The 17,134-nt window shown below is 50.4% G+C and overlaps 2 protein-coding genes across 5 annotated transcripts; one reads left to right on the top strand and one right to left on the bottom strand.

Annotated features, from left to right (window-relative positions):
• The first annotated feature begins 3,547 nt into the window (after positions 1-3,547).
• PRR29 (proline rich 29) lies at positions 3,548-11,259 on the top strand. Of its 3 annotated transcripts, XR_010318323.1 has the most exons (7): positions 3,554-4,777; positions 5,047-5,122; positions 5,304-5,410; positions 6,946-7,169; positions 7,327-7,397; positions 7,560-7,763; positions 8,766-11,259. XR_010318323.1 is itself a non-coding variant. In XM_010597030.3 (6 exons), exons 1-6 carry the CDS (start codon positions 4,718-4,720, stop codon positions 7,586-7,588), a joined length of 567 nt encoding a protein of 188 aa, XP_010595332.1. In that variant the 5' UTR covers positions 3,554-4,717; the 3' UTR covers positions 7,589-11,259. The 3 variants fall into 3 exon arrangements, 2 of the variants coding, with proteins under 2 accessions (XP_010595333.1, XP_010595332.1); XM_010597030.3 differs by having other exon boundaries at positions 7,560-11,259; XM_010597031.3 differs by lacking the exon at positions 7,327-7,397 and having other exon boundaries at positions 3,548-4,777; positions 7,560-11,259.
• LOC100669035 (intercellular adhesion molecule 2-like) lies at positions 8,436-12,663 on the bottom strand. Of its 2 annotated transcripts, XM_064270915.1 has the most exons (4): positions 12,364-12,655; positions 11,410-11,676; positions 9,677-9,997; positions 8,436-8,767 (listed from the first exon to the last, which is right to left on the bottom strand). In XM_064270915.1, exons 1-4 carry the CDS (start codon positions 12,533-12,535, stop codon positions 8,583-8,585), a joined length of 945 nt encoding a protein of 314 aa, XP_064126985.1. In that variant the 5' UTR covers positions 12,536-12,655; the 3' UTR covers positions 8,436-8,582. The 2 variants fall into 2 exon arrangements, with proteins under 2 accessions (XP_064126985.1, XP_064126984.1); XM_064270914.1 differs by lacking the exon at positions 8,436-8,767 and having other exon boundaries at positions 9,255-9,997; positions 12,364-12,663.
• Positions 12,664-17,134: the final 4,471 nt, after the last annotated feature.

The raw sequence follows: 17,134 nt of genomic DNA, 5'->3' as shown, positions 1-17,134 counted from the left end.
GATCTCTGTGTTTTATAAGCCCCAAAGTACCACCAGGTGCCTGTTGGGCAAAACCACACACATAGATCTCACAATGGTAACCAGAATTTGCAGAAATAGTGCAGTCAACACTTGTAAGCAGAAAAATGGAATTTTTTCACGGTTTAATTTTCAAGGCTCCTTCTCTTCACATATTCAGTTAGTTGCCTATGTTATTCTGCAGAATAGTATTCGGTTTCCTTCAAACTTCAAATTCCAGCTCCTTTGACATTTGTGCCTCTTTAGGGTTGGGGCCAGAGAAAAGGGCTCATTGCTGGGTCTTCTCTCCCTGAATGGTGTTCCCTCCGCTGTCCCAGAAAGAAACGTTGAAATTTCTCCTCTTATAATGACTTTTTAAAAAATAATATTTTATTGTGTTTTCAGTGACAGTTTGCATAGGAAATTTGTTTCCCATTTGACAATTTCCATAGAGATTGTTCATTGACATTAAATTTTTCACGGTATGTCAACAGTCTCTTCCATTGGGTTCTGATTGTTTTGTTTCCAGTGCCTTAATTTCCCTGCCCCCCTTATCTCCTCATCTTTGCTTTGCAGTAATTGTTGACCTTTTGGTCTCCTACAGATGTTTGTTTTTTTTTACTGAAGCACTGTATTCATGGGTAAGGTAATATCTTTTTTTGTGTGTGCCAATCGGCTATTTTGCTAAAAGGTGACCTCAAGGGATAGTTTCGGAACAAGGTTTAAAGAGTACCTCAGGGCGAGAGTCTCAGGGAGTCCCCTAGCCTCAACTGGTCCAGTAAGTCTGGACTTTTTAAGAATTTGGGCCTTGTTCTGCATTTTTCTCTCATTCTATCAGTGTCCCTCTATTGTGGCCCTGATCAGAATGGTTGGTAGTGGTTGCTCGGCACCATCTATTTCTTTAGGTCTCAGGGTAGATGAGACTGTGGTTCGCTAGGCTATTATTTCTTCTCTGAGACTTTGGTTTCTTTCTTTCTTTTGTTCCTGGTGAGTAGAGACTAATAGTTGACTCTTAAATGATTGTTCAAACGCTTTTAAGACCCCAGATGCTATTCTTCTCACTAGCCTGCAGAACATGAACTTTGTGAACTATATTATACCAATGGACTGAGTTGTTTCATGGGACTAAGGTCCTAAGCCTTCATACCCAGAAAACCAACCTCTCGAGGTGTTTGATTATGTCTAAGAAGTATCTATAACCTCTTATAATGACTCTTAATGAATTCTTAGGAAGGGCTCTTCTCTTTCCATTTCCATCTGAGGAAAAGGAACTCATTTTTCCAGTCCCATTGGTCCCTCCCTCCCCCGCCAGTCCCATTGTTCTTAGTGACTGCACAGTATTCCTTTGAGTGGATTGCCATAATTTCCTTAACCATTTCCCTACTATTGAACATTGGATAATTTTCGATTTTCAGCTCACAAAAATAACACTGTGATGAACACATTTGAGTATAAACTTTTTCCATGTTATTCCCAGAAAGAGATTTACCAAGGCAAAGGGAAGGTCTTTTGGTACATGCTGTTTTGGGACACTAAAAAAAAAAAAACCCCAAAGATGCAAACAAGAGTCCCAACTGAGGAAAAATGAAAACGAAATAGGTGGAGTGTTTAATGCCTCAAACAAAATAGTAGTAGGCAGGGTAAGTGACCAGAAAGCCAACTCCTCCACTGCGCTGGACTGATGTTAGACCTTCTATAACCAAGTAGCTCAATCAGGGAAGTGTGTGGCTTTTCATTTTTTCCAAATGGCAAATGTTTCTGTCTCCTTTGACAACACTAACTGAACACCGGAAGCTGGGGATGTGAACCTCCTTCCCAAAACGTAAATTTCAAGTAGGGTTAACATGCAATGTTATATCTGAGGTTTTGAAATTGTCATCTCTTTCTCCCTGCTTTCCACAGCCACCTCCAGCCTGCTCTGGGCTTCCTTTTAGCAGAATGAGGAGGCAGCCTCCTTGCTGGGCTCTCTGCCACCACCTTTCCCTCAGTTTACCCCATGACGAATTTTCTTAAATGTTTACTTCAGTATTTCACTTCTCTGAACACACATTTATTATAAAGCTATTACAGTGGTTTTTCCCCTAGGAGCTTTCAAGAACCTGGATGAAGGCACGAGGCTGGTGCCTTAGTTTGGATTCCTGAGGGTCCAGGGAAGTGACAGGAAAAGAGAAAAGCCAATGAAGCGTGAGTTCACCAGGAGCCTACCCCAGGGGCAACTGGGGTGCCAGCCCACTGGCAATCCTCTGAGGGACTGTGGAGCACATGTCCGAGGTGAGGAGGCTGGGGAGTTCATCCATCAATTCCCATCTCTAATTGGTTCAAGGTTGCTCCGGGGGCGACTTCTAGCCTGTCTCTCCTTGTGGCCAGAAAATGTCTTCAGGAGGGGAGACTAGGGGTGTGTGCAAGTACCATCTGTAGGAGACCCCTGGGAGGCTGGTGGGCATGGGGGAGGGCTCTAACAGCTTCCCTACAGCTGGATATCTCTTTCTCTCTAGAAAGAGATCTATAAATCTACCTATATCTTTCTATATAAACCCACTGCCGATACAGAGATTTTATAATCTATCATCTGTATCTATCTACACACATACATATATGGTTTTTAAACAAAAATAGATCTTACCATGCTTACTGATTTTTTTTTTCCCCACTTTACTTTTGAGCCAAGCTATGAGAAGTACTGGAACCAGCAGGAGCTTCTCAAACCACTGGCCAGGCCTGGCCCCCAAGGAGGAGCTTGTGTGGACTGAGACCACAGCCATGGAGCCTGGGCCAGAGCTCAGCAGAGTTGCTGGGATGAGCAGAGCCATCAGGCCCATCCCTGGGGTGAAGGGTGACCACTCCCCAGGCCTTGCTGTGTCCCTTTCAAAGGCAGCATCAATAGATAGATATAGCCTATCCCATAATTGTCAGTGGCTGAATAGTATTTGGCTGGGTGGATACATGACCATCAGATGGTTATTTCTAATTCTTGGTTGATAGAAACAAAGAGTAAGGGACAAGATGAATCCTTCTAAAACATGGCTGTGTACCTGTCACCCCATCTCTCCTGCTCGAAACCCACCAATAGCACTCATTACCCACATGCTGAAGTCTAAATCCCATCACTTGGCGTTCCAATCTGACCTGTAGTGCCTGGACCACTGAACTTCTACTGCTCCCTGCTGGCTCCTCCACCACAGCAGGGCAGTTTGACCCTGTCCACTCCTGTCTCTGTGCCTATGCTCAAGCTGTGTCCCCAGCCTAGACTGTCCTTACCTTTCCTCACTGCTTCATTCCAGTGGCCCGCTCCCTCAGAAATCCACCCCTCAGAGATGGAGTACTTTCATTTTCATCATCCCTTCTCCTGTCTCACCCATAGGGAACTCTGCATAGTCTTGTAGTTTTGCTCTCTCTTCATGAGTATGTTTTTGCTTCCCAAGAACGCTGGAGCAGTAAGGATACGCTACTGGGTACCACTCTGTGTCTCCAGAGTTCACAATGGTGCCTTGCACAGACAGACACTTCCTAAAAAAAAAAAAAAAATTGGGGGGGCGGTCAGGTTTATTGATGGTGATCACAATGGTTGGCTTTGTCTTTCCACATGGAATGAGGGTGGGGATGGAGAGGCGCTCCTTCATGTCCCTCCTGTTTACCTGGGGCCTGTGCCCACAGTGCCTGGGTCTCAGCTTGTTGATGGCTGTTGTAGAGATGAGAAGCGTGAGAACAGCTAATGCACCCGCCACGGGCCTGCTCCTCTGCAGACAGGGACTGATGCACAAAGGGAGAAGGCAGGAATGGTCTTTCTGGTTCTAGACACCAAGACTGCAAGGAAGAGGAGTGAACAGACATGGACGGTGGAGGAAGGGCAGCTCAAGGTGCTAATCCCAGCTTCCTGTCTGGATTTTCCTTGACTGCTGCCTAGGGCCTATCTTAGGATGGTCGCAGCTGCTGAAATAGATCTCCCCCTCACCTGTTCTTAGCAGAGAAGACCTTGCTTAGTCCCTGTTCGAAGAGGCATGCTTTAGTAATTTTTCCAACAACGGGGTCGCTGATGCTGAACTCCCCAAGCTCCTTCACCTCTGAAAATCAGTGGCTTCGCCTTGGCCGAGAACAAGGGAGCAAGCAGCTGCCGCGGGAGAACCTAGGGGTCGGTAGCACATTCCTGGCCAGAGCCCCAGCCTCTTCCGTGAAGTTGGCCGGTGCTTCCTGCCTTGGTCGGCTCCAGAAACCACTATTCGGTGCGCAGGACGCCGCTCTGACTCACAGAGCAACAAGATGTACACCCTCAGCCGTCCTCACTCACCTTCCCTGGCCCCCAAGCCTACCCCTTTGCTCCTACGAAATTGTCAGTTCCTGTTTAACTCGTCGTCTGAGCCAATCCGGCTCTGGGTCCTGGAAACCGAGTGTGGGGGTGGGGGCCCGCCTTCCCCATCCCACGCATTCACGCCATAGAGATGTCCCGCCCCCAAGGCCCGGTGCTGGGGATGAGTGAGGGTGGGAAGGACAGAGAGGCACAAGGCACTAAGTTCCCGCTGCCCTGGCGCGGGGCAGGGGGGCTTGAATTGGACCCCTCGCAGAGGCACAGGTTCCTGCTGGGTTTCTCAGGGACCCCACCTCTCCAGAGTCGGAGAGAGGAGGGCGGAGGGAGCCCTAGGCACCAGGGCGGAGCCCGCGCGTGCGTGACAGGAGCCGGCCCCTGCGGCGTCGCCTTGGTTATGCTGACCTGCTGACGCCCGCCATGGCGGCTCCGGCGGGAGGGAACTGGGGCTTCCCGCCCTCACAGAGCGCAGCCCCGACGGTGAGGGCTGGGCCGGGGAGCAGAGCCGGCGTTACCTGAGGCCTGGGGGAGGGAGTGGCGGGCTTGGGGGGCGGAAGGGCCGAACCTCGGAGGCGGGGAGGGGGGGTGAGGAAATCGACCCCAATCCAAGAGGAAGAGATTTGAGCAGGAGGGGATGCGTGGAGAACGCGGCACGGGCAGGGTTAGGGGTGCAACCCGCGGGGGTGGGGCTAGAGCCCGCGACGCACTCCTATCCCTTTTCCTCCTGGCCTGTCTCCCCCGTCCTCTAGCCCTGGGTGACCGGCCTGCAGGCCCTTCCGTGGGTCGTCCTGTCTCAGCCCCCGCAGGCGGGCCGTGTGATGGAAGGTGAGACTCCAGGGTCATCCCTCGCCGCCTCCCCACCTCCGCCTTGCACCTTATCTGGGCTCCCCTGCACCGCCCCTACTACCCAGCGCCCAGGGCTGGGAGTCTGGGAAGAGCTCTGGGCTAGGGGCGGGGACACAGGTACGGAAGGCCCGGCGCGGACTTGCTGAACTGCTGCCCCCAGAGCTGCTGGAGCTAATGATGCTGCAGAACGCGCAGATGCACCAGGTGCTGCTCAGTCGCCTGGTGGCTGGGGCGCTGACCCCTGAGCCGACCGCCAGCAGCACGGAGGTACGGGGGCCGAAGCATGGAGAGCTACCGGGGTCATCTGGGGCCGGCTCGCCCTCCTGGGGAAAAGAAGTGGGTGGCAGAGGAGTGGGGAAGCCAGCACACACCGGTCTGGCTGGGTGTGTTTGGCATCTATTGTGTGCCAGGCCCTTTGTCAGCCTCCACGGGGGTCCCCAAATCCAGACGACCTAGGCTTTTTTTAAGGAAGTCTCCCTGCAGTGCATCCCCCCACTGGAGTGCAGGCCCCACTGTACCCTGGTGCCTGACACGGTAGGTGACATTTACTGGGGGCTCAATAGATACTTGCTGACAAGACAGTGGATATCTGTGAGTACAAGCCAGCATTAGCTGTGACTACACATGGAGGTTCAGAGTGTGAGCCCACACTTGGTTGGGGATGAGGAACGAGGAGAAGCAGGTGGCATTGAGCCAGCCCTTCAAAGCCTGGATGTGCCCACTATCCAGGGTCACAGGGGCAGAGTCAGGAGACAGATGAAGGAATGAACTCCTGGGTGTGCCTCAAAGGCTGAGCTTAATTTTACCACCAGTGGTCACCCTGAAGATTTGTGAGCAGGGAAGTGGAGGAAAGGAGCGAGCAGAGGCTAGGGAAGTTTCTGGAAGGCGGTGCCTCGGGAGTGCCTCTTAACTGGAGAAGGAACCCTATCAGGGACCATTTGGGAGGTGACATGGTCAGAGAAGGAGGAATGAATGAAGAGCTGAGGTTGACACTAGTGCCTGGGAGGGAGGACAGGGGCTGCTGGCCAAGGCTGACAGGTCAGGAGAAGCTCAGGCAGGGTGGAAAGAGGAGAGGAGGTGGGTCAGCCCGAAGGAAGTGGAGAGGCTTTCAAGGAGAGGCTGGGGTCCAGCAGAGGAAGACGCTGAGGAGCTGCTGTTGCTGTCTGTCCCCCGCTCCAGGGGTGGATTAACCAGTAAGCAGGGTACACATGGGTTTACTTGTGTTTACTTACTAATCTGTAGTGCACTATTTCACACGTGGGGAAACCCATGTGAAATCATGCACCACAGATTAAAAACTAAGCACAAGTAAGCCTGTGTGTACTTTGCTTATTGGGTAATCCGTTCCTGCGGGTCCCACCCCATCCCCATCCCAAATGTAACACTGTGGACAGAGGTGTCATGCCTCCCCACCCTCAGGGCCTCAGGGGCCCTTAGGGTGAGCACCATCTCAGTGATAAGCATGGGTGGGGGCAGGGGCTAGGATGAGGCCGGGTGCACCGGGTGGACCCAGCCCAGCTCTGGGGTCACAACTGGATTCTTCAGTCCCTGCTCTACCATTTACTGGCTAGGTGACCTTAGACAAGTAGTTCAACCTCTTTGAGCCTCAGTTTCCCCATCTGCAAAATAAGGAATAAATGTCTACACAGTGCCTTGCTCACAGGTGGGAGATGCTCAATAAACAGTAGCCGTGATTACAGTGTGGATCTGAAGAAATCGTTTAAGGGAACCGAGGGGTGGGGGAGGGAGAGCCTGATCCTGTGTCATCATCTTCGCACCTCCCCCTTTCCCACAATCCCCAGGTCTACCTGGAGAGTCACCAGGAGCCTGAGGAGGAGGAAGAGCTGGAGATCCAGGAGGAAGGGCCTCTGGTGGTCCACCACCACTACTTGCCCTGCTCGCTGCCCACCCTGGGCCCTCTGCTGCCCTGGCCAGCCCCTCTCCTACCCCCTCCCTCATGGCAGTCCCACCTGCAGGCCACCCCCAGGATTCAGCCCCGTACTCCTGCCCCCAGGAAGAGGGAGGCGTAAGTGAGCCTGGGGTCTGTATGCTGCCAGGGCCCTGCTCTGGGGTGGGGCTGGAAGAGCTCATCAGGGTTTGGGGGTGGGTGGAGATGCTCATGGATGAAACCCCCGAGGCCACCCCTGGACCTCTGATAGGGTCCTTCATCTCCCCCATCACAGGAGAGCTGTGCCCCCGCCCCCACCCCCCAGCGCCACTGGGACTGTGGGTGTAGATGTGCTCCCGGCTTCAGGTAGGGGACCGGGTGGGTAGGCGGTGGGGTGCAGGCCTAGAGTGGATCACGAGACCAGAGAGGCCAGATGCCATGGCGGTGGGGCAGGGGGAAGTGCCTACCTCACCATGCGGTCCACTGAGGCAGGAGGGAGAAAAGGTGAGGGTGCTGTGTCTCCTCCAGATTACTATGACGCTGAGAGCCTGCCATGAGGATGGATGCTGGCCCTGGACCTGTGCCAGCTTCGTCAGAGGGTGGAAGCCACCCAGGGCCCCCTATGTGCCTGTGGCCTGTGCTTCCGCCCTGAACCCACCCGCCCTTTCTTCCGGTGAATCAGTCCCCTCTCCACCTCACTGCGATCCTTAGCAGACTGACCTTGGCTCTGAGGTGAGAGCCTTCTAGACCACCACCCAGGGCCTGGCAGCCACACGAAAGCCCAACTCTGCCCCACTAGTTCCTGTCTAGAAAAGGGGAAGCCTGGGAACCAGTGCCCTACCCTTAGTTTCGTTCCTTACCCCACGCTCTGCGCTGACAAAGCTCAGGGTCTCCTGTTGGCCTAAGAATGGGAGGGGGGCAGGGTACCACTTCTGTTTTCCACAGCTTTTGAAGGCCTAGAGTGATGGGTAGAGGGGCTCATAGCAAGTGGGGAGAAGCCTGGCTGGGGATGGCCCTGGGGCTGAGCCAGCTCCCTTGGCGCCCTGCCCCCACCCCAGGAAGTTGGCATTGTTGGCAGAACAGAGAGCTCAGCAGCTATGTCCTACTCCAACCTAGAGAGCCTGAGGTCCTGGAAGCTGAGTGGGAACGGAGCAGCTCTCTGCCCCATCGGGCCAGGGTGCCTTTCCCCCACCCTCCCTCAGGGAAAAGAGTCACTCAGGGCTAAATGGGTGGGGAGGGCTCTGGTGCCTGTGCTGGACAACAGGGGGCCTCCCCAGAGCCTGGGCTGACTGAGGCTCTGGTAGAGCCCCTGTGAAGGAAAGGGTGGGAGGAAAGCCGAGGGAGATAAATCCACCCCTACTGGTGTTGGGTATTATCCCAGAATAAGACATTGAGGGCACACAATTAAGTCCAGGTGTTAGTATTCAGACTAGGAAAGGAAATGTCCCCAAAGTTGCTGTTAGTCATGCATTTCTTCAGCCAGGGCTGGCCACAACCCTTAGGAAGCGCACTGAGGTCCAGAGGCCACCACCACGGCCATGGCCCTGCCACTCATGCTGGCGGTGTCCGGTAGGCCCTTTGCAGCCTTTGCCAGGCTTCTTGTACCCCATAGACACCTGTCCTCTTCTGGCGCTGGTGCTGGTTGAAGGCAAAGCACAGCAGGACAGATGTCACAAACAGGAACAGCAGCACTGACACGACCGTGATGATGATGACCATCTGGTTCTGTTCAAGGCCTGGGGAGGAGGGAGCAGTAGCCTTAGAAGTCTCTGGTCCCAGGAGATCAGCCTGTCCCCAACCCGCCCACTCATCCATGCTGCAATCACCCTGTGTACGGAGAGGAACGGTGCATGATGTCTGCCCCAAAAGTATCATCTAGAAGAGTGTGCTGGGGTCAGGACCACCAGCCAGGCCTCTGTCAGACTGTGAGGACAGATGTGTACCTGTCGCCAGCCCTGGGGCTAGCATGTGGTTACTGGACACCATGGCCTGGAGGGTGGTGTGATCCAGACCAAGTCTTCCTTGGGCAGAGCTGAGTGAGTTTCATGCCAAGTCCCCCAAAGACAGCAAGCAACTCGGCTGCCCAGAATCACAGGACAGCAGAGTTACAGGGGACCTTGGAAGTTAGCCGGGCCAACTCATTGTCAAGAGGAGCCAAGGCCAGAACGAGGAGAATGACTTGGTCAAGGTCTAATTAGCAGTTGTCACAGAGTCAACTTTGGCTCAGGACGACCCCACGTGTGCTACAGTAGAACTGCGCTCCACAGGGTTTTCAGTGGCTGAGTTTTTGGAAGTAGGCGTTTCTTCTGAGATGCCACTGGATGGACTTGAACTTCGAACCTTTTGGTTAACAGCTGAGCATCTTAACTGCACTACCCAGGGACTCTTGGTCGAGTTCACCCAGCTTGGTAAAGGCCAAGCAACTAGTCTAGCTCTCCTAGAATAGCTTGGCCTCTGGAACAGCCAGGGTCCAAGTTGGGGAGTTGGGAGAGAGCTTCGGGGAACAGGAAGAGGAAGGGAAAGCTCTGGAGTTAAATGTGGAGATGCTGGTTTCTGCCTCCCGAGCCAGCAGAGAGCAGGGCAGGGATTTTCCCCTAAAGGGCTGGGAGTGGTTGCCCTCTCCAGGCCCCTTGGCTCCCACTCACCATAGACCTCCAATGCCTGGGGCTCCGAGACACTGCTAATGATGCTGCCGCCGAGAGAGCGCAGGTCCAGCTCCGCCCGGCACAAGAAGTTGTGGTGGCCGTCCTCCCAGTGAGCTGTGACATTCCGTATGGCTACGGCTTCTTCGGGGGCAGCTGTTGCCTGCTCAAAGGTCTGGTTGTGCAGCATTTCATTGCCACGGAGCAGGGTGAGGGTAAGACTCCTGAGGGGTGCCACAGTGGGCACCTTGCACTCAATGATGAAGGATTGCCCCATGGCCACCCGGGTGGGCCGCAGCTTCAGCATCACCTGCTTTGGAGGGTCTGTGGGGAGAAATGAAGGGAGTCAGGTCAGGGTTGGGGTGCAGTCCCAGCAACCCCCGCCAGACCAGGGCCAGCCCTGCCACCGGGGCATTCTCTGATCCCTGGCTGGACTTGGTGGAAGGAAGAGGGCTGGGGCCTGTCTGCTCTGCAGTGCAGGGAAAGGAAGAAGGAAGCAGTGCAGGTAAAGAATATACTTGGTGGTGGCTTTTCTGACATAATGGCTTCGGGAATGAACAAAACGGAGGTGCTCAGGCATCTACAAAGAGAAGGTCCAGAAATTGTACAGCCAACTGGGAAGATATGAAAGTTTGGATCTGTCTCCCTCCCCTCGAGGAATTAAATAGAATGTTCAAAAATGAAACAATTGAGTAATTATGTTGAGAAAGACTTGGAGGGAAGAGCTGCTGGAATTAGTAGGTGAATGGTGAAGTTTTTCACTCAAGACGCGGGGGCTGGAGTTAGACCGGTCATTGTTCCACAAGATCGGGTTCATAACTGCCATGATTCCTTATTAAATAGGGCACCTGGTGGTACTGTGGATTCCTTTTTAAACTAGAATACTCTGCCTCCACTCACCCCCCTGCCCCCACCCCAGGATAATATGTTAGATTTAGGACATCTTTCTCTTCATTTGATCTACTGATGTTGGAATGGGGAGGACCCAAGTGATACCCTTAGTGCCAAGATAATTGAGAGAATCCTGGCCTTATCTGGAGGGTTTTCAGGGGTCATGGGTGGGTGCGTGTGTGACAGTCACACGTTTCCCAAGGGCCCACAAGGGGAAGATAAAAATACCGGGTGAGACCTCAGCTGCTTTGGGGTAAGGGGCCATTGAAGGGCTGGCCCAGCTGTCTGGATGATGCCCCACTGCTGGGGTGGGTGGCCTGGGCTGCTCTGTTGATGGAGCTGGTACTGATCTGGGAGGAGACTGTGAACACTGTGTTGGGGAACAACGTTTGAATTTGTGTACATCTTGGTTAGACCCTGGTGGTATAGTGAGTGGTTAAGAGCTATGGCTGCTAACCAAAAGGTGGCAGTTTGAATCCACCAGGAACTCTGTGGAAACCCTGTGGGGCAGTTCTACTCTGTCCTGTAGGGTTGCTATGAGTCAGAACCGACCTGACAGCAACAGGTTTGGTTTTGGTTTGGATTAGATTGTCCTCCTCTGAGCAAGACTCAAGTGTCGGTGGCCTGCTCCTGAGATGCCAGCAGGCTCAGGGACGCCCGTAAAGAGTGTGAGCAGACTCTGAGCCACCTTGTCTGGGTCCTACTCCTTGTCACCCTGGGAGCTCAGGGAGGCCAGGGCCATGAGGACAGTGCCCAGGAGCAGTGACAGAGAGCAGCTTTGCCTACATTCAATAGACAAGATTCTGCCCTGTGGCAGAGGAGGACCCCAGAGTGCAGCCACTCACGATACACGCTGACAGTGGCATTCTTGGACAGCTGCTGCCCTGAGCAGACGAAGTAGCATTCGAGGCTTGTGTCCTGGGAGATGTTTGAGACCAAGAACCGCTTCCACTGAGGCTGATCATCCAGTACAGTCTTGGTTAGGCTGGTCTCCAGACCCCCTAATTGTGGCTGGGAACAGTTTGTGCTGCAGTTGACCTCCAAGGACCCATTGGGCTCAGCCACCACCTGCTCTGGTGACATGTATACGACAAATGCTTCCTCACCAGACCCTGGAAGACCAAAAACACTGGTCAGTGTCCGCCTGGCAAGGTGTGCCTGCTGTCCTGCTCAGTGGAGCTGCGCATAGCTGGCGCTCTGGATCAAGGGTCAGGGGCCCAAGAAGAAACCCCAGGAATGGCCCACCCTGTTCAGGCCTTGCCATCCCATGTCTAGACAGAGGGAGCCGCCTCCCAGGGCATGATGGAGGTTTCCTTCACATGCCTGGAGGCCCAGTGGAAAAGAGGTTTCATTTTCGATTTGTCCACAGCCAGCAGGGCAGTGCCCTCTGCTGCCCCCTCTTGTCCCCTAGGCCGTGTCTGACAGCCAGATAGGGGTCTGTCCTCACCTTTCCCTGAACCCCAATGTCCTTTCACTTCCTGAGACCCCACCCAGCCCACAATTCAGCCTCAACCTGCCACATCCGTACGCCACAAAACTACAGGCCTGTCCAGCCTGGTATCCAAAAGGCCACAACCTCCCACATGCTATACAGGCCTGTGGGAAGAGGAAGCCAGGCTGGCCCAGCGTCCTGTACCCATGGCGTCACAGCCTTTGTGTACAAAGCCTGAGTGACTTTGAAGCTGGGACCGCTGGTCCCAACTCAAGGCTATGGGAGTGGGGCAGCCCCATTGAGCCCCTGTCCACCCCACCTTCTGGGCTGGCATGTGCCGCGTCAGGAACCCCAGGCACCCACTCACCTGGGCAGCAGAGCAGGGTGAGAAGGACTATGGGCGGGCCCCAGTACCTAAAGGGGGACATTTCGGGAGGCCTTTGCGGTCTCACAGGGAACAGCCGAGGGCGGTCCAGGGAGAGACCGAGGGCGTAGATCAGGAGTGGCTTCTGGGAGCTGCAGCCCCAAATCTCTAGCATTCTTCAAGCTGATGAGCACATTTCCTCTCATCTGAGCGGTCTTCAGAAGCCAAGTGCACCAGCTGCCTCCCAGCACTCCAGGCCACTGAGAATTCGAGCAGAGGAAGCTGGGGAGGAGCAGATAAGCAGCAGAATACAGTTCCTTCCGGCATGGCCCCTGAGCAGAAGGCGGGGTGAGTGACAGGGCACGTGTCTGTCAAGCATGTGCATGTGTGCATGATGTATGCGCACACAGGTCTCAGGGGCATCGTGTGTGCCTTTGTGCGTGCATGTAGGAGAAGGAAACCTTCAACCTCAGGTCCAGGGACCCCCCCGTCCCACAGGACACATGTTTGGACTTACCTCCAGGCGTAGAATATCTGAGGTCAGGGCTTGATCATAGCTAGGGTGCAGAGGCAGGAAACCTAGACAAGAAATGAGATTCTCCAGCTAAATGCCCAGCACAATGCAACATAAGCATCCAACTGTAGATCATCAGGGAAAAGGAACTAACCAAAAACCAAACCCATTGCCTTCAAGCTGATTCTGACTCAGTGACCCGATAGGACAGAGAACAAGTGCCCAATAGGGTTTCCAAGGCTGTAATCTTTACAGAAGCTGACTGCCACATCTTTTCTCCCAGGCACTGGCTGGTGGGTTTGAACTGCTGACTTTCCGGTTAGCAGCAGAGTGCTTAACTGCTGTGCCACCGGGGTCCCTTTTGTTAGGCAAAAGAAGGGACTATTTAATCAATGATTCTGGATCTATTGTTTATCATATGGGAAAAAAGGGAAAAACGTACCCCTACCTCACACCAAACGTAGAAATCAATTCCATCTAGGCTAAAGATTTATTTGTGAAATTAAAAAAAAAAAAAAAAACCTTTAGAAGAAAATATGGGAGAGTATTTTTATGTCTGTAGGGTGGGGAAGAATTTCTTACGTAAGACTCCAAAATCACCATAAATGAAATAAACAATTGATAACTTTGGCTCCATTAAAGACATCAATATTTCAAAGAAAAGGAAACATGCCTGAACAAGTGAAAAGATGCTTAAATCCATAATAGGAAAATTCAAATTGAAAATACAATGGGATACCACTTTATAACTACTAGATTGGCAAAAGTTAGGAATTCTGACAAGACCAGTTTTTAGAGAGGTTGTATGTCAATAGGAGCTTCTTTTTTTTATAACCAGATGTTACTATTTATTGAGATCTTATTATGACCAGCTACTATTTGCCATACATACATTCTCATAACAACTCAGTGAGGTATATACAATTACTCCCATTTTATAGACGATAAAACTGAGACACCGAGAATTTAACTTTCTCAAAGTCACAGTTTTTTAAAAAAAAAATTTATTGTGCTTTAAGTGAAAGTTTACAAATCAAGTCAGTCTCTCACAGAAAAACTTAGCACACCTTGTAGCACACCTTGCTACGTACTCGCAATTGCTCTCCCCCTAATGAGACAGCCTGCTCCCTCCCTCCACTCTCTCTTTTCCTGTCCATTTCCCCAGCTTCTAATCCCCTCTACCCTCTCATCTCCCTTCCAGGGAGGAGATGCCAACATGGTCTCAAGCGTCCACCTGATCCAAGAAACTCACTCCTCACCAGCATCCTTCTCCATCCCATTGTCCAGTCCAATCCCTGTCTAAAGAGATAGCCTTGGGAATCGTTCCTGTCCTGGGCCAACAGAAGGTCTGGGGACCGTGACCAGGAGGGTCCTTCTAGTCTCAGTCAGGCCATTAACTCTGGTCTTTTTACAAGAATTTGGGGTCTGCATCCCCCTGCTCTCCTGCTCCCTCAGGGGTTCTCTATTGTGTTACCCGTAAGGGCAGTCATTGGTTGTAGCCAGGCACCATCTAGTTCTTCTGGTCTCAGGCTGATGTAGTCTCTGGTTTTTGTGGCCGTTTCTGTCTCTTGGGCTCGTAATTGCCTTGTGTCCTTGGAGTTCTTCATTCTCCTTTGATCCAGGTGGGTTAAGACCAGTTGATGCATCTCAGATGGCTGCTTGCTAGCGTTTAAGACCCCAGATGCCACTCTCCAAAGTGGGTTGCAGATGTTTTCTTAATAGATTTTATTATGCCAATTGACTTAGATGTCCCCTGAAACCATGGTCCCCAAACTCCTGCCCCTGCTACGCTGGCCTTCGAAGCATTCAGTTTATTCAAGAAACTTCTTTGCTTTTGGTTTAGTCCAGTTGTGCTGACCTTGCCTGTATTGTGTTGTCTTTCCCGTCACCTAAAGTAGTTCTTATCTACTATCTAATTAGTGAATACCCCTCTCCCACCCTTCCTCAGTCTCCTACCCTCCCTCCCTCCCCCGTCTCGTAACCACAAAAGAATGTTTTCTTCTCAGTTTAAACTGTTTCTCCAGTTATTATAATACTGGTCTTATATAATATTTGTCCTTTTGCAAGTGATTAATTGCACTGAGCATAATGCCTTCCAGATTCTTCCATGTTATGAAATGTTTCACAGATTCATCACTGTTATTTATCAATATGTAGTATTCTATTGTGTGAATATACCATAATTTATCCATTCATGTGTTGACGGACACCTTGGTTGCTTCCATCTCTTTGCCATTGTAAACAGTGCTGCAGTGAACATGGGTGTGCATATATCTGTTCATGTAAAGGCTCTTATTTCTCTAGGACATATTCCAAGGAGTGGGATTGCTGGATCATATGGTATTCTATTTCTAGCTTTTTAAGGAAGCGCCAAATTGATTTCCAAAGTGGTTGTACCATTTGACATTCCCACCAGCAGTGTAGAAGTGTTCCAATCTCTCCACAGCCTCTCCAACATTTATTATTTTGTATTTTTTGGATTAATGCCAGCCTTGTTGGAGTGAGATGAAGTCTCATTGTAGTTTTGATTTGCATTTCTCTAATGGCTAATGATCGTGAGCATTTCCTCATGTATCTCTTAGCTACCGGAATGTCTTCTTTAGTGAAGTGTCTGTTCATATCTTTTGTCCATTTTTAAATTGGGTTATTTGTCTTTTTGTAGTTGAGTCTTTGCAGTATCATGTAGATTTTAGAGATCAGGCACTGATTGGAAATTTCATAGCCAAAAAGTTTTTCCCATTCTGTAGGTCATCTTTTTACTCTTTTGGTGAAATCTTTGGATGAGGATAGGTGTTTGATTTTTAGGAGCTCCCAGTTATCTGGTTTTTCTTCTGCATTGTTAGTAATGTTTTGTATACTGTTTATGCCATGTATTAGGGCTCCTAACGTTGTCCCCATTTTTTCTTCCATGGTCTTTATCATTTTAGATTTTATATTTAGGTCTTTGATCCATTTTGAGCTCGTTTTTGTGCATGGAGTGAGGCATGGGTCTTGTTTCATTTTTTTGCAGGGGAATATCCAGTTATGCCAGCACCATTTGTTAAAAAGACTGTCTTTTCCCTATTTAACTGCTTTGGGGCCTTTGTGAAATATCAACTGCTTCATGGATGGATTTATGTCTGGATTCTTAATTCTGTTCCATTGGTCTATGTATCTGTTGTCGTACCAGTGCCAGGCTGTTTTGACTACTGTGGTGGTATAATAGGTTTAATATGAGGTAGAGTAAGACCTTCCACTTTGCTCTTCTTTTTCAGTAATGCTTTACTTCTCCAGGGCCTCTTTCCCTTCCATATGGCATTGGTGATTTGTTTCTCCTGCTCGTTAAAAAATGTCATTGGAATTTGGATCAGAATTGCATTAAATCTGTAGATCGCTTTTGGTAGAATAGACATTTTTATAATGTTAAGTCTTCCTATCCAAGAGCAAGGTATGTTTTTCCACTTACGTAGGTCTTTTTTGGTTTCTTGCAGAAGTGTATTGTAGTTTTCTTTGTATAAGTCTTTTACATCTCTGGTAAGATTTATTTTTAAGTATTTTATCTTCTTGGGGGCTAGTGTAAATGGTATTGATTTCCTCTTTGATGTTCTTTTTGTTGGTGTAGAGGAATCCAACTTATTTTTGTATGTTTGTCTTGTATGCCGATACTCTGCCGAACTCTTCTATTAGTTTCAGTAGTTTTCTTGAGGATACCTTAGGGTTTTCTGTGTATAAGATCATGCCTTCTGCAAATAGAGATACTTTTACTCCTTCCTTGCCAATCTGGATGCCTTTTATTTCATTATCTAGCCTAATTACTCTGGCTAGGACCTCTAGTACAATGTTGAATAAGAGTGGTGATAAAGGGCATCCTTGTCTGGTTCCCATTCTCAAGGGGAATGCTTTCAGGCTCTCTCGATTAAGGATAATGTTGGCTATTGGCTTTGTATAAATGCTCTTTATTATGTTGAGGAATTTTCCTTCTATTACTATTTTACTGAGAGTTTTTATCATGAATGAGTGTTGACCTTTGTCAAATGCCTTTTCTGCAACAATTGATAAAATCATGTGATTCTTGTCTTTGGTTTTATTTATATGATGGATTACGTTAATTGTTTTTCTAATGTTGAACCATCCCTGCATACCTGGTGTGAATCCCACTTGGTCATGGTGAATTATGTTTTTGATATGTTGTTGAATTCTATTGGCTAGAATTTTGTTGAGGATTTTTGCATCTAAGTTCATGAGGGATGTAAGTCTGTAATTTTCTTTTTTTGTGGTGTC

The sequence above is a fragment of the Loxodonta africana genome, chromosome 18, assembly GCF_030014295.1.
Source record: "Loxodonta africana isolate mLoxAfr1 chromosome 18, mLoxAfr1.hap2, whole genome shotgun sequence".
NCBI lineage: Eukaryota > Metazoa > Chordata > Mammalia > Proboscidea > Elephantidae > Loxodonta > Loxodonta africana.
This window is presented reverse-complemented; position numbering and strand designations above follow the sequence as displayed.